The following is a 15,118-nucleotide window of genomic DNA, read 5'->3' as shown; positions in this document are numbered from 1 at the left end:
ATGTCACAGCCCCTTTGAAAAAATGTGACACCAACCTAATAACCGGTGTTGGATTGAGGCAAGTGTCAGAAGAGGGAAGAAATACAAGGTTCCTGTGCAGGGAGGTTTTTGGCAGGCATCTCCTTGCAGTATTCCACATGCAACGGAAAAATACCCATCTACACATATAACACTGTTATTCTGATTATTCTGTAACGAGAACGTGCGGGAAGCAGATAATGTAATAAGACGATAATCTGGGAAGCAGCTATGTTCCCCCCCCACCCCCTACACAGTCCTGACACGTGCCTTCCAGAGCTTGTACACCAGGGACTGTAGGATTAATGTCTAAAAATAAGCTGGGCCCTGGGGATTGTTTATGTGTGTGCTACGGCTTGGCAGCCATTCGAATCATTACATTAGGACATACGGGATCAGTACATGTGGTACAGTACCATGCAGTAGCTGCCCCGGTATGCTTTTGGTTGTACATTTTGAAAATATTTCACAATGACGATGATAATTAATTTTTTTCTTTCCTGTGCAGGATTAATAGACCTATTTGAAGAAGATGAATCCCAAATATAGAAGACATGCAATGTTAGCAGAAACCAAGATTCTGATCCCACTGGCATCTAACCTCTGCATCGTTCACATCAAATTCAGAAATCAAGTAGCCCACCACAAGAAAATAAACATGTTTAATGCTATAGCAGGAGACACACCGGGCCGGACATATTTTTCCTGGACATTATACCATTAAAGCAAAGAGCATAGACGATTTTTTTCTTTAGATGTAGACCCTGCACCGTCGGAGATACCATGTTGCAATGCAATTTGTTGTACACTCTTCAGCTAGAGAAAAAATGAGGAAACCGAAATATATCTTAGAGGGACGTGGGACTTCAAACGTCATGTTCACTGCAGTTCTCAATTAAAAGAAAGAAAGAATATAATATACATCTTGAATCCTATGAGATGGTCACATGAGACTGGTAGTTTGAAGTCAACAAGAGAAACCTGAGTGGAGATATGTGTCATGTTCTTTTTCAGCTCTTTGGTCGGTTTTTGTCCTAGACCATGAAATAAAGGATTGGTGCCAGACATTAGGTGGTCTTTGTACTGATGGTCAGATTCAAATTGAAGCCAATATTGAAATGTGCCCCTGTGCTGCCGATGTTGTGTGCTTGAATGTTTAGGTCTCTCTAAATAAAACATCATATTCTAAACCCTAGTGCTCGTGGCTATTGTTTTCCATCTTTTGGTCTGCGGAGGCGATGAAGGGCCACTAACAGGTCAGGTTTTAAGGACATCCCTGCTTCAGCACAGCTGGCTCAATCAGTGGCTATCGTTGACTGAGCCACTGATTGAGCCATCTGTGCTGAAGAAGGGATATCTTGAAAACCTGGAGTTGGCCACCCCTGAACTATGGGGACGTGACCTTAGCTATGTTTGTGCTGGAATAAGAACGTGTTCCCTGTGTGCAGTACACATATCTGCTATGGTTATAAAGATTCGATCTGACCAGTACACCCCCTTTCAGTGTAATACATTGCTGAAAGTCAAAGGATGCCAGTGCTCACACCTCGGGATGGGGGACCCCATGCTATGGTCCTCCGACCGTTATAACATTGTAAAGGAAGAGATTGGCACTAGTCCTTTGGCAACACCATAAAATATAATGCTTCATTTAGGAGATATGTGTTTGAAATATTCATTATGCAGGAGGTTAAAATGGAGCTCTCCCCGTAGCCCAATGCAGTCCAAAGGTTACCTGCGAAGATTAAGAAAAGTATGTTATTTTTTTTTTAAAGCACTAAAATGTTTTTTATTTTTGATTAAAGCAGGACCTGCATAGGGGGCAAGGTAATAATATGATATTAGTTAAACTCACATAGGCTTCTGCGGTAGATTGCCGATGTAAAAGTACAAAGCTTTATTCTGCCATGCAGATTCCGACGCGCCGGCCGCAGGTGCGCAGCCTTTCTCAAGGTAATACCCATACCTTTAAAGTCTGAAGTGCCCATCTCTTCCCGTACAGTCTGCTAAGTTTATACCATAGTCACGCAAGACGTCATCCCTGGCTTTTGGGTACCTATTTCCAGCTGTTCTGTTGCTATGGTAACAGTGTTGCCCTGGGAACAGGGCCAGTTGTGACATGTGTGTGAAGAGACGTATTGGTAGAATATATGGGGATTTTCCTTTGTCTTGAGGGAAACGGAAACAATGAAAAAATGCTGGAGCATTACTGCTATTTCCGGTTACTGTACAGAGAAAATCCACCAGGGTATATCCCCTTTATTCCGCACTCCATTCGCTATATATTTACAGTGCGTACAGTATTGTAGATGAAATGACATATCTGTAATACATACTTGAGCTGGAAGAAAATGTGAGTTATAAGTAATAATGTAATATTAGGACAAATAAGCCCATGCAACGCATCGGGTTCTACTGGACCCTCCAGAACAAATTATTATAATTGCTATAATGACACACAAATGTATAAAGTGAAATCCCTGCGCAACGGAGTTTGAATGTTATTTTATTTTTGCACTGTGCCAATCATGGGCAGGGGGCTGCTTTGCCCTTGGCAGGCGACATATTGATGGGGCTTCGGAACCTTTCCGTTTCCTGTGGTTCTGAAATGAGATGAGCTAGAAAATCTGGGGGGGTGGGACATGTAGAGAAGACAATGAGAATGTCACACCAGCTATACAGTGCAGGCAATGTAAAATACAAGGAAATTATGTAGGACAGGACTAAGGGGGTTAGTTATTAAACTGTGTGATGGTGTCGATCAGGGCACTATCACAGTTTAATTAATAAGCCTCTAAGGCCCAGATCCACAAAAGGGTGCTAGTCTCTAGCACACCTTTACTCCCATTAAGGGGGGCTGTGCCTTCTGGAAGCAAAGTCAACTAATACCGACAGGGGGGGAGAGAGCCGGAATAAGTGTCCCGGGCCGAGTGGTGGCGGGGGAACCCGGGCCGGCGCTGCAAGTTGGGCTAGAGGTCAACTTCTTTGTCCGGCTGCCAGTCCTCTGGTTGCCACTGGGCCCTGGCTCTCCCAGCTGTGGGCCTCCCTCACTTTCCTGTGCTGGGCCTCTCTCTGATGCCGGTGCGCACCGGAAGCTGATCCCAGCTACTGGCGTGAAAGAGACGCCCAGCACAGGAGAGTGAGGGAGGCCCGGCAGGAGGCCCGCAGCGGCTGGGGAGAGCCGGGGCACTAGAGGCCTGAGACCATCCCCAAAGTAAGTGTGTTTTATATGTATTGGGGGTGGGGGGGGTGTTTTGTATGTATTTGGGGGGGAACGGGTTTGGTGTGCGTGTTCTTGTGCATGCAGCCAGGAGGGAATGAGTGTAAGGAGGGAGGAGGGGAGAGGAAGATAGGGGGTTAAGAGTGAGACGGGAGGGGGGGGGGGGGGGCGGGGAAGAAAAATACATGGGGAGAGGGGGAATAGAGGTAGGGGCTCATAAGGTGTGAAATGGGGGGCTCCCAAGACCGCCGACATAAGAGGGGGTGGGGCCCGGTCGAGACTTTAGTCCTGGGTGTTGGGAGATCTGTCAGCGGCCCTGAATACCAATGGCATAGTCGATAGGTTACATGAAGATGATTTACACCCATTTTAAACAAATCAGTCTTAGTTTGAAATCATATTTTAAGCTTTTATTATTTCTGAGGTAACCAAATGCGCTGGTGTTTCTACAGTTTTTACCGAATCTCTTTAGTGATAAGAAAGGGTTGTACACGCAGGGAGATTGCTCATCAAGAGTCTCTTCATTTGTTTTATTTGGTTAATGATGGCAGGATTATTACTTTATAAACACCCCAGATCAAAATAAAAAGTGAGTGAGTAAAAGTGAGTAAATAAAAGTGAGTGAGTAAAAGTGAGTGAATGAGTGAGTGAGTGAGTGAAAGGCAGTCACTCAGTCAGTCCTCAGCGAGTAAAGACACTGACAGAGAAAATAACACTGAGTTTGAAGCAGGGAGAACCTGGTTCAAATCCTAGTGTGGGCTCCTTGTGATCCTTGGCAAGTCACTTTATCTCCCTGTGCCAGAGGGAAACAAAACCATAGATTATAATCTCATCTGGGCATGGATTGAGCCTGTAAAAATCCTGTGTACAATGCTGCTTACACTATACTGTAATTGTGAAGCAGGTCGAGTCCCTTTGGGAGAAAAGAGCTACAGTATATGAAAAAACGTTATTATTACATTGGTAAGATTGTAAACTACCTGGGTATTCCTTTTACTAGGTGAAAAATAATGATGCCAGTGCTAAGGTTTTTAGAAAAATATTATACGTCTGGATGGGCAAGACACGTGGGAAGAGCGATTGGGAATTGTGGATCCAATGTCAGAATAAGACTTAACACCTTTTTTGGGGCAATTTTTTTTTTTTTTATAACTTGAAGTTTATTGTTTTTTTGTTTATTTTATTTTTTAACAGATCTTTGCTTGTCCCCAACATGCTGTTTTTATTTTTAATATCTGATGCTCCGTTCAGTAGATATTTTAAATATTATGCGTCTGGGAGGTTACACTGTAGCTTCTCCATGGAGCCCAGTGCAGTGTAAAGTCTCATAAGCGAGAGATTACAAAAAAAAATCATGATTTTTAACACTTAAAATATATATATATATTGTACCATGTAACAAAAAAAAAACAACAAAAAAACAATGTAATCAGCTTCCTTATACAAATTGTAATAATAATAACAAACACTACTAAATGGAGTTCTAATTACATAACACTTCAGTGACCCCCCCAAATAAGGATGGGAGGGTGGTATCTAATTGCACAAGCGGTACAAGCACAAGTATCCTAGCTTTCATATGAGCCCCTGTCCCCTTATCCACACACGTTGCCTGCTGTGTGATCTGCAGCCCTTTATCCATCAGCGTGTCTGAGCCAAGTCCTGGGGAGAGCTCCTCCTTTGTGTGATGTCAGTGAGCAGAAGTAGCAGCCCCCTGGTCCACTTCCTGCAAAGCACAGTGCAACCTCCCAGCACACACACACTGCCAACTGCCCTCCTGTGAGACATGGACCTGGACAATATCCTGGACCAGCTGGAGACGGGGGAACAGGAGACTGTGCAGAAAGCGCTGATGGACTACAACAAGGAGGTGTGCCAAGGCAGTGCTGCTGCTCACAGCATGGCTGGGTGAATGAATCGGGGAGGGGGAAAGGAGATGGTGTATATATACTGTGTATGGATCACCAATGAGAGGGGGGGGGGGGGGGGAGATGGGATAAAAGTGCTTGAGTAGACACTGATCTTAGTGGTTCAGTTCTAACAGTTCTAATAATAACTGGAGTGTCATAATGATACACTGTACCTCTATGTGGGTGTGTGTATAGTGCTTTGCAGATTATCTCTGCGTGTGTGTCTAGGCCCCTGTGCTTATGTGTAGGGCAGATAGTGCATCTTATCCTACTGTTTATCAACTTGGGTTCTGTTGGCATCCCTAAAGGGTACCATGCAATTTTCAGGTCATGTGAAAGTTGTACCAAATACAGAAGAATTTCAATGCATATCTGATCTCAGACGCTATTATAGAGGGTTGGGGTTCCTTACAATGTATCTGATCTCAGACGCACTATTAGAGAGAGTTGGGGTTCTGCAGAATTTAACAATATAATTATAGAGTTCCTTAACATTAAAAGGGTTGGAAACCACTGATCTATCCTTTTAATGTTAACTTGCTTTTAGCGGCAGAACAACAATGAAGATCTTTCATTAAAGTGCAGGAGTGTCACAAAACCTAGATTGCTATTTTTTGTATTATTTCTGTAGCGTGGTTGCATTAGATTTGAGGCTTGTAGTACACATGTTCCCACCATCTGGGTCAAACCTGAAATGACCAACATTGCATCACGCCACAGTTCCAGAAACGCCACATCCTTGTTCATTGATCCTTAGTGTGCCTGTAGTACAGGGTCTGCCTCCGATCTTTTGAGGCTCTTGCGAATATGAGTTTCCCTGATTTTGCAGTGATTCTTACTTATTAGGGGTCAGTGTCACTTACTTTAAGAATCAGGGGTCTCTGAGTTATTACTTTACAAATAAACATCTCTCATAATTGAAATCATTTCGCAAAACTGCCACTTTTAATGTTTTGTTTTTTTAACGTTTAATATGGTGCTGACTGCTCGGTTTTGCACCAGTTTTGTAGTCGGTAAATTTATGCAACATGCCCTTACCGTGTCCTTTATATTAATTGGTTAGCTTAAAAACACAGTATGGGTGGCACGGATCTAGCCGACAAGTCTGACGACTTTTGGTACGGTGTGAACATACTGTAGATGTAATGTGCGTCCGTCTGTTTTACATGGCAGGCCACATATGCAAATTTCCTTAAACCGCTGCAATACCTTGGCATGAGAGATTTGAGGATGTGTTCATATAATGTTCCATTCTTTGGTATAGGGGAAAACCAGTGAAGTGAATTGCTCTTCTTCTTTTGTTGTAGCCCTGAATAAGATAAAGCAGGCGGATACCATTCTGATCTTTTATTTATAATGTAATGCAGCCTAGTGCAGTGGGTGTGAAAAGAGCAATGATAATGTAACAGACATAAAATATTAATATGGGAACACAACAGGTGAGGAGGTTCCTGCTTCAAGGAGCTCAATCTAGAAGGAATAATCAGGTAAGTGGACAGTGTACAGTAAGTCGGGGGGGGGGGGAAGGTTGGCTTTTTTTTTCATTGATTTTTTTTTCTTAATACTATTCAAACTGGGGGGATTCTCCTTTCCAGCTCTGGGTCCCCCTTATTACCAAGATACCCGTGAAGTAACTGGTTTTGAAGCCTCGCGGTAACGAAATGGGCATCTCATACCTCGTGGATCCTGCGGCCAATAGAAAGTGGCAACGTCGTTGTTTGCGGCTTCCTATTGGACGGCCTTTTCAATCCCCTGCTTCAGCACCGCTAACTTCAACGGTCTGTGTATCTCTGGAACCGGAGGGTCCCCCGAGCTGAAAATGACACGGGTGGTCTCCGGGGGACCTGCGTTTTCGGATGCCGCTGCTGTAAGGTGTTGTGGCTGCTTGCAATGAGTTGGCAGTACCAGCTGGGCCGCTCTGTGTTTGGAATAAAGTGATGGGGAAGTGTGAGGATATGAGGAGGGTGTTGGGTAGCTTTCCTTAAAGGAGTGATGCTGAAATAATGAGAGTATTCTGAAATCCTATGGAGGAAATTGGATGTGGCTTTTCTTGTTGAGTTAAGAGGAAGCAGTGACATCATTACTTTGTGACATCATAAATGTATGACTTTGTCCTTGCAATATGGTACTACTGCTGCTACAATAGGGATTACTGCTATAGTGAGTATTAGTGGATCGCACTGCAGTAGCAAACAGTTGTTGCACCTTGTTATTCCGATATACAGTGTGTGTATGATTACAGCATGTGCTGTAAGCTACTTTAACAGGCTCAATGTACTTAAGCACCTATGCTATATGTCTATTTTAGAAACCCTGATGTGGGACACATTAAAGATGGCCTGTGATGAATCTGATCAGAGCTTCATTATAACGCCACTCTCATTGCTGCATTATTCCAGTGCTTCCCTTAGCCAACAGTTGAATATATTTAATGTTTCTTGTTATTTTGCAATGATCTTTATTCTAAACTCTCTACCTCATGAGGCTCGTTTTTTGTAGAAAATATGCTGTTAGGCACCGTCCCCTTGCTTGGGAAGTTTTCTACCCCATTCTCATTAAAGAATCAATCAAAAAAAAATCAAATAGTGAAGTCATAACCTAAAATGTAGGAATACTAAATCTTAGCGAGCCTAAGAAAAACCCAATCCCCAATATTATATACTTATAATACAGTAAGTAGTACCAACTGAAGTGCTACTGGAAATATAGTGCTGCTAAATGGTAACCCCTTAGTCATTGCAAAAATGTCATGTATCCAATATTGTTGACTATATCAGGGGTGCTCAAGCCCACCCAACAGATCAGGTTTTCAGGATATCCCAGAATCAGCACAGGTGGCCCAATTAGTTCCTGCTTCTGCACAGGTGGTGCAGTCTTTGACTGAGCCTCTGATTAAGCCACCTGGCTGAAGCTGGGATATCCTGAAAACTTGACCTGTTGGGGGGGGGGGGTTGAGGACTGGAGTTGAGCCCCCCTGAACCATAACACTGGTTATTTTTTTTTATTATTGTTTTTGTTGAATTTTCACTGCCATCTGCTGTTACCATGGCAACCTCTGTTGTTTTCACTGTGTGTGGTCTGGAGGCTGCCATTTTAAATTTCCAGGGAGACAAACGATCAGCAAATGATTTCTCCAGGGGGCAGTTACAGAATTTAAACAGAGTTACATCTGCTAGGTGCAACAGCAGAAAGACTTCACAATGGGAAGAAGAGAACATATATATATATATATATATATATATATATATATATATATATATATATATAAAATGTGTAGAGGTATCAGTACCGTGTTAGCCGAGCTTCAATAATCAAAAAAAAAAAAAATAGATGATACCGTTCTGTGGCTAACGAAATGCTTTTATTTGTGCGAGCATTCGAGATACACTGATCTCTTCTTCAGGCGATGTTACAATGAATGAAGCAAAAGGTAAACTTAAAAACAGTGTCTCTTGGAATGTTATCTGTGCTGTTCCTTCCCCCGGTGTGGATGTGTTTTATGGCTAGAGGTGTCAAAAGGTTACTGAAAGCAAGTGAAGAAAGAGTGTGTATGTGTATCAGTGTGAATAAAAATGAATGGAGAGCCCACAGTATATACAGTGCTTTACACAAGGTGTGTGTGGAGTGGGACTGGATATAAATGGTGTGGGTGGGTGTGGAAATGTGAGAGTTAGTAGCACAACTAAAAGTGTGTGTGGATACTTAGTGGTCCCTATTGGTGTATAGGGATGGAAAAACAAGGAGTATTAGTATGTGTGAGAGACAGCTGTGTGTGCATACATATAGCACAGTATGTACAGACATGGCCTTTAGCGCTTATGGGACGAGAGTTCATTACTGTCAGTAATGACTCATAAAAGTTCGATCTCTGTTTAGGCCACTGCTAAGTGTCCCGAACAGTTGCATAAATTTGTATTCATGCAACCGTCTCTCTTTCGGGGTTTTAAGATTACCTTTGAGTATGGCAATCCTCAGATCGTTCATCTTATGGCCAGAGTCAGAGAAATGTTCGCCAACAGGACTGTCTCTTGTACCGCGTGTGATGCTGTGGCGATGCAGGTTCATTCTCTTGTTTAGCCCCTGCCCTGTCTCACCTATGTAGTAGCAGCCCCCTGACTCTGGCCGTAAGATGAACGATCTGAGGGTTGCCATACATATATATATATTATGTTGAGTACAGGGGATCTCATAAAGAAGAAATCCACTTGGTTGCACACCACCATATAAATAAATAAATAAATAAATATATAGAAATAACTTTATAAGAGAGGATTACATAAAACACATATACAGTAAATGACTGTATAAATAGAACCAGTGATTAAAATATATATAAAAACAAACAGAACGATTCCTGCGCTCCTACCAATTAGGCTAAAAATAAAATAGTGATCTCATGAATAAGGGTTTTTCATGAGATTATTATTTTATTTTAGCCTAATTGGTAGGAGCGCAGGAATCGTTCTGTTTGTTTTTCTATATGTTAAGGCCTATCTTTTTACCAGCAGCAAACTTCTATAGGGAGGAGCGCGGTATTATGTACAGTCTCTCATTAAAATATATATGCAGTGTAGGTGGCGTAGCTACTTGAGCTTCACTAGTTAAACTGGTTGAAAAAATACCAGGTGTGAAGCAAAAAGGGAGAGATGATGGTTAATCTCTTATCCTCTCAAGTTGTGGCTAAATGGCCTGGTTAGAACATAACCAGGTGCTGCACAATGGTGATGGTAATAGTCACCAATGTATAAAGCCAGTGGGGTATTGACGGTAAATATATAACTATAGTAGTAGCCACCAAGAGTGTAAGCAGATTTAAGTTCTTTCAAAATCACATTTTAATCTGGTCTGTAACTGTTTCATTCGCCCATAATATATATTTTCTTTAACTGTGCATGCAATGTCTTGTATATAATGTATACCCTGTTCATTTATGTAACTGTATTTGTAACCATGTCTTATTTGTTTTACTCTGTGCCCAGGACATACTTGAAAACGAGAGGTAACTCTCAATGTATTACTTCCTGGTAAAATATTTTATAAATAAATAAATAGATGCACTACATAAATACCTATAGAGATACGAGTCAGCGCAGGTAGATATCGAACTGGGCACTTTGTGCTGGTAACGTGGCTGGTGGATAATAGTTGCCAACTCATACAGTAGATAGAACAGAGGTTTGGGAGGCGGTGCGCCGGCTAAGGGGAAAGAAATGCGTCAGGACCGCGCTCTACTGGTACACAAATATTTATTGTTGGCACATTAAAAACAGCAAAGGGAGGAAACAAAATCTCTAACGCGTTTTTCGCAGCATTTGCGCTTTATCTTTGATCTTTATTTTTTATAAAGGGCAAACGCTGCGCGAAACGCGTTACAGGTTTTTTTTCTCCCCTTGCAGTTTTTAATGTGCCAACAATAAACATTTTTTGTACCAGTAGAGCGCGGTCCGGCCGCCATTTTTTCCCCTTAGCCGGAGCAGCGCCTCACAAACCTCTGTTCTATGGATACTCTTTTGGCTGGAGCACGCCGACAGTCCACGAGGAACCACGCTACAACGAAGTGAGTACGAGCTTTATTTTCATTACTCGTCAGTACTACGGATAAAAGTACTGTGCTATGATATTGCAGGGCTAACATTCTTGTGCCTTTAAGATTAGGCCAGTTTAGCCTGCAGGCTGTGTGCAAACTCTCTGGCCATTATGAAATTGCTTCAGTGAGATTCAGTGTTTTCCATTGACACCGTGGGATACATCCTCTGGACTTTAATTATACTGTCTGGGACATCATTATATGTGAATTCCTTCGTTACATATATGGACTTACCTCAGGAAAGCATTGCTTGGGAGTCTTTACACCCACCAACTCATAGATACACCTGATACACTGTATAGTAAGATGACACACCACTATAAGCTATAGAAATGAGTGTCACAGTAGTAATAGGCACGGGCCTAGTCTCAACACCTAATATAGCCTGATGGTGTGGACGCAAGCAGAATCAGAGTGTAACCGCCACGTCACGTGACGGGCCCGTCACACACGTCATCCGACACCGGTAGGGGTAAGTTTTTATGATAAATGGCGGTCTTGCTACGTTATATTAACTTGGGGATTTATAGGCAGGTTTAGTTCAATCATTTAAGAGCTGGTCCTCGTGCAGTGGCAATTACACTACTTTAGTCCACACCATCAGGCTATATCAGGTGTTGAGACTAGGCCCGTGCCTATTACTACTGTGACACTCGTTTCTATAGCTTATAGTGGTGTGTCATCTTACTACACAGTGTATCAGGTGTATCTATGAGTTGGCAACTATTATCCACCTAACTATTATCCACCAGCTACTTTACCAGCGCAACGTGCCCAGTTCTATATCTACCTGCGCTGACTCATATCTCTATAGGTATTTATGTAGTGCATCTGCTTACACTCTTGGTGGCTACTACTATAGTTATATATTTACAGTCAATCCCCCACTGGCTTTATACATTGGTGACTATTACCATCACCATTGTTCACCTGGTTATCTATGTTCTAACCAGGCCATTTAGCCACAACTTGAGAGGATAAGAGATTAACCATCATCTCTCCCTTTTTAGCTTCACACCTGGTATTTTGTCAACCAGTTTAACTAGTGAAGCTCAAGTAGCTACGCCACCTACCCTGCATATATATTTGAATCACTGGTTCTATTTATACAGCGATGCGTGTTTTACTTAACCCTCTCTTTGAATAAAGTTATCTTTATATATGTATTTATTTGGCGGTGTGCAACCAAGTGTATTTCTTTTTGCGAGCTCTTCGTTGTTCTCTATTTTGTTTTGTTTAGCTTATCCATATTGTGCACCTGCCATTCACTTATAATTATCACTATAATTATTTGGTCTATTAGTTAGAAGATTTAGTTGATTAACTGCCTCCGTGTGTCTTTTTGAGTACAGGGCATGGCTGCTTAATGCTTCCCAAGCAAAGGGAGAGCAGCTTCAGTCGGAATTGTCATTCACAACTGACAATGTAGCTCAACAATAGACACATTTGTGTAGTAATCGTGCACACTGAGGAATTAATGAGGCCGCCCAAGCCGCTTAAAAATTTTTTTTTTAAATATATATTTTTTGTTTTAATATATGCAGCCTTTGATTACCTTTATTGAAAATGAATGACCTAAACTGCCGATCGATTGGTTCTCCCGTGATCGATCAGCGAAATCCTGTTTCCCGGGGTTCACTAAATGGCTTCCTTTCCGTTTCAAATCAATCGTTCAGTCAGTGTAACGCAGCAGCTACAATGTATTCTTATATTACTGAGGTAACATTATTTATTGTTACAGTTTGCAGCTCAAACTGCTGGGAATATTGGCCACAAATGATCACAGGAAAGTGTTGCAAAGATCTTGCACTGCTGGGGAGGTGGCTAAAACCTGCTATAGAAATCAAAAGATGCTTAGTATATTAAAACTCATAAAAAATGCCATTGAATTTAATTTTAAAATAAAATAGGTAGTATTATCTTATACTACAGAACTGATTTATTAAAAAAAAAAAAACACATGTAGGATATTGCTTGGATTGCTCCAAGAAAGCAAGGACCAAGAACGGGTTACTATATAGGAAGGATACCCAGGATACAACGCAAAAATATATTTGGTAAAATAGGAAAGCATGGCCATATTTAGAGAGGCTGATCTGTATAAAGCTCATAACTACACAAAAATGTAGCAATGTAAAAGTTACATGGAAGACCTACTGCTAAAAATGGCAAGATATTAAAAAAATATATACATCTTTCAAGAATTACATGAAAAATGTATAATATATCATAACCGCATGTAGCCTAAAAGCCTCCCTTTTACAGAAGGTGTCTACACCTAGCAGTAAGTAGATAGGAAGAAGATATTGGTCCTTATTCTACAAAGTGTCGCAGCTCCGATTCAGCACTATTGCATGGAAAGTCCCAATGATTTAAATTGGGCTGTCTGTACGAGATCACCAGATTAGCGCTCTTTCACTTTATAGAATAAGGGCCATAGAATTCGCGAGAAAACGGCAAGATAGTCCTGCAAGAGACACACACACTGGGCAAAATTGAGAGGATCGGTCACGGGAGTATGGACACATTTGTAAAAAAAAAAAAAAAGCTATAAAAGATAAGGATTTTCAACAAGTCTGACTCTAAAATAGTCTCTTTGGGTGTTAACGTGACAATTAGCGAGTCGTTTTGATCACGCTGGATATGCGCACTGGGGTATGATTTTGCCCTACTTGCCTCAGCATGGGATTCCGGCGCTGGTTATATGAAGCAGTTGGGAGGAAGTTTACAGAAGTTATGTAAAGCACAGAGTATAATAGGGTAAGGGTTAGATCCATATATTTTCCATCCTATGATGTGACCTTAATACATTTTGTACATGTTTAACAGGTCTTTTGGTTTAAACCTTTTTTTTGCTGAAGAAACTGGTGTGAAACTGTATGAAACTTGTTAAACCAGTTGATTATATCTGATGCAGGTTCCGAGCGGATAGAATAGTGAGTGACTAATATTCTGCATGTTACTAGTATAATCAGGCTGATCGGGTTCTAATGAGCAAAATCCCCCAGATACAAAACTGGGGCTACACCGAAAGGAAAAAAACCCCACTGCTTACGTAGGAATGATTTTTCTATGATGAATACAGTATAGTGTATACTGTATAGCATAATGCTTTTTGTGTTCCCGCTATGCAGCCGTGAGACTTTGATAAATAACCTTTGTCTGAACCTGTGTACTGTGCACATACATACAGTAGCTATATCAATAAGCATTGGCAACAACAACATTTCATTATTCCCCTATGCGTGTGCTGATTAATGAGATACACTGCATGTTTATGCCAGTGTCTGTATATAAATGCATTATTAACTGCTAGTGAGGGCTTTCATTCCTCCTGGAAGGCCGCTCACAGTGGGAGACTGAGTGCCTGTGCATAGCATTCTTACATTTCTGTTTATACACTAAAGCCAAATCATTTTCCTGGTAAAATGACATTTTATAAAACAATGTGACACTGTTTATACAGTGCTCCCTCCTCCTCCTCCCCCCATTGTATACAGTATATCCACGTTTGGAGCTAGTTGAGTTTTTCTTTGGCTTGTTACTTGGAGCCTCTGAGTTCCATAATGGTTTTGATCCCAGGTAAATCGTAAGAGCGCCTAGTTTGTGAGCACAAATGGGAAGGGTTTTGCTAATCTTGATGAGGGGGTGGAACAAAATGGTGTTCCCATGGTCAATCGGAGCAAATGAACAGGAAATGATGTATAAAGTGGCCCAGCACGGTAACTTCCACTTCTGTGAAAGGAATTTAGTTTCATGTCGTTTCTGCTGATTTTTCTCAGCTGATACCGCACGGGATTTCAGAGACGCGAGGTCCATAGCCTGACTTTGTGTTTGTCAGTTTGTAGTTATTGGAAAAAAGGAGTCGCCGGCCAAGTGATTCTTATCTGCATTCATCTTGCATCTCTGCATTAGCCAAAATGATATGATCATTTCATAGGGGCAGCGTCCAAGTGCGAAAATTGAATTAATGCAAATTGGCATTTTATATAGGTTTTTCTTGCATTATTAATTAGAAAAAAGGATTTTTGAACCTCAGCTATGCTATGGTGTAATGGATTAAACTGTGAAGAAAAGTCAAAGCATTTTTTTTTATTGGACTGGAAAAGGCATTTTCCCCCAGCAGCTGAGCAAATGTGTGTACACAAAAGGCACAAATAAATGGTTGTAATGTAATCTGCAAAATAAGAGACCCCATTCTACTAATGCATAATGGTGCAAGAAGCCTTTATAAATTACTGTAAACACGCAAAACAGAAGATGCAATGTACTTTGAAAAACTAAAACAATCACTGGATATTGATTTGAGCGAATGGGAACATCCATTCTAAGTCTAATTTGTAAGCATAATCAGTGGAGACACTCCTGTAACACACTTGGCTT

At 41.4% G+C, this 15,118-nt stretch overlaps 1 protein-coding gene across 3 annotated transcripts in view; it reads left to right on the top strand.

Annotated features, from left to right (window-relative positions):
• Positions 1-4,939: 4,939 nt before the first annotated feature.
• Positions 4,940-15,118, top strand: part of RIC8A (RIC8 guanine nucleotide exchange factor A) — a 39,832-nt gene continuing 29,653 nt past the window's right edge. For 2 of the 3 annotated variants that reach the window (XM_075605731.1, XM_075605730.1), the window contains exon 1: positions 4,940-5,108. In XM_075605731.1, coding sequence (XP_075461846.1) covers positions 5,025-5,108 — 84 coding nt within the window. In that variant the 5' untranslated portion in view covers positions 4,940-5,024. The remainder of the gene's footprint in view (positions 5,109-15,118) is intronic. The other variant, XM_075605732.1, reaches the window with a different exon arrangement.

This window comes from Ascaphus truei, chromosome 6 (genome assembly GCF_040206685.1).
Source record: "Ascaphus truei isolate aAscTru1 chromosome 6, aAscTru1.hap1, whole genome shotgun sequence".
NCBI classification, from domain to species: domain Eukaryota; kingdom Metazoa; phylum Chordata; class Amphibia; order Anura; family Ascaphidae; genus Ascaphus; species Ascaphus truei.
Note: the sequence above shows the minus strand (reverse complement) of the source record. Positions and strands in the feature narration are given on the sequence as shown.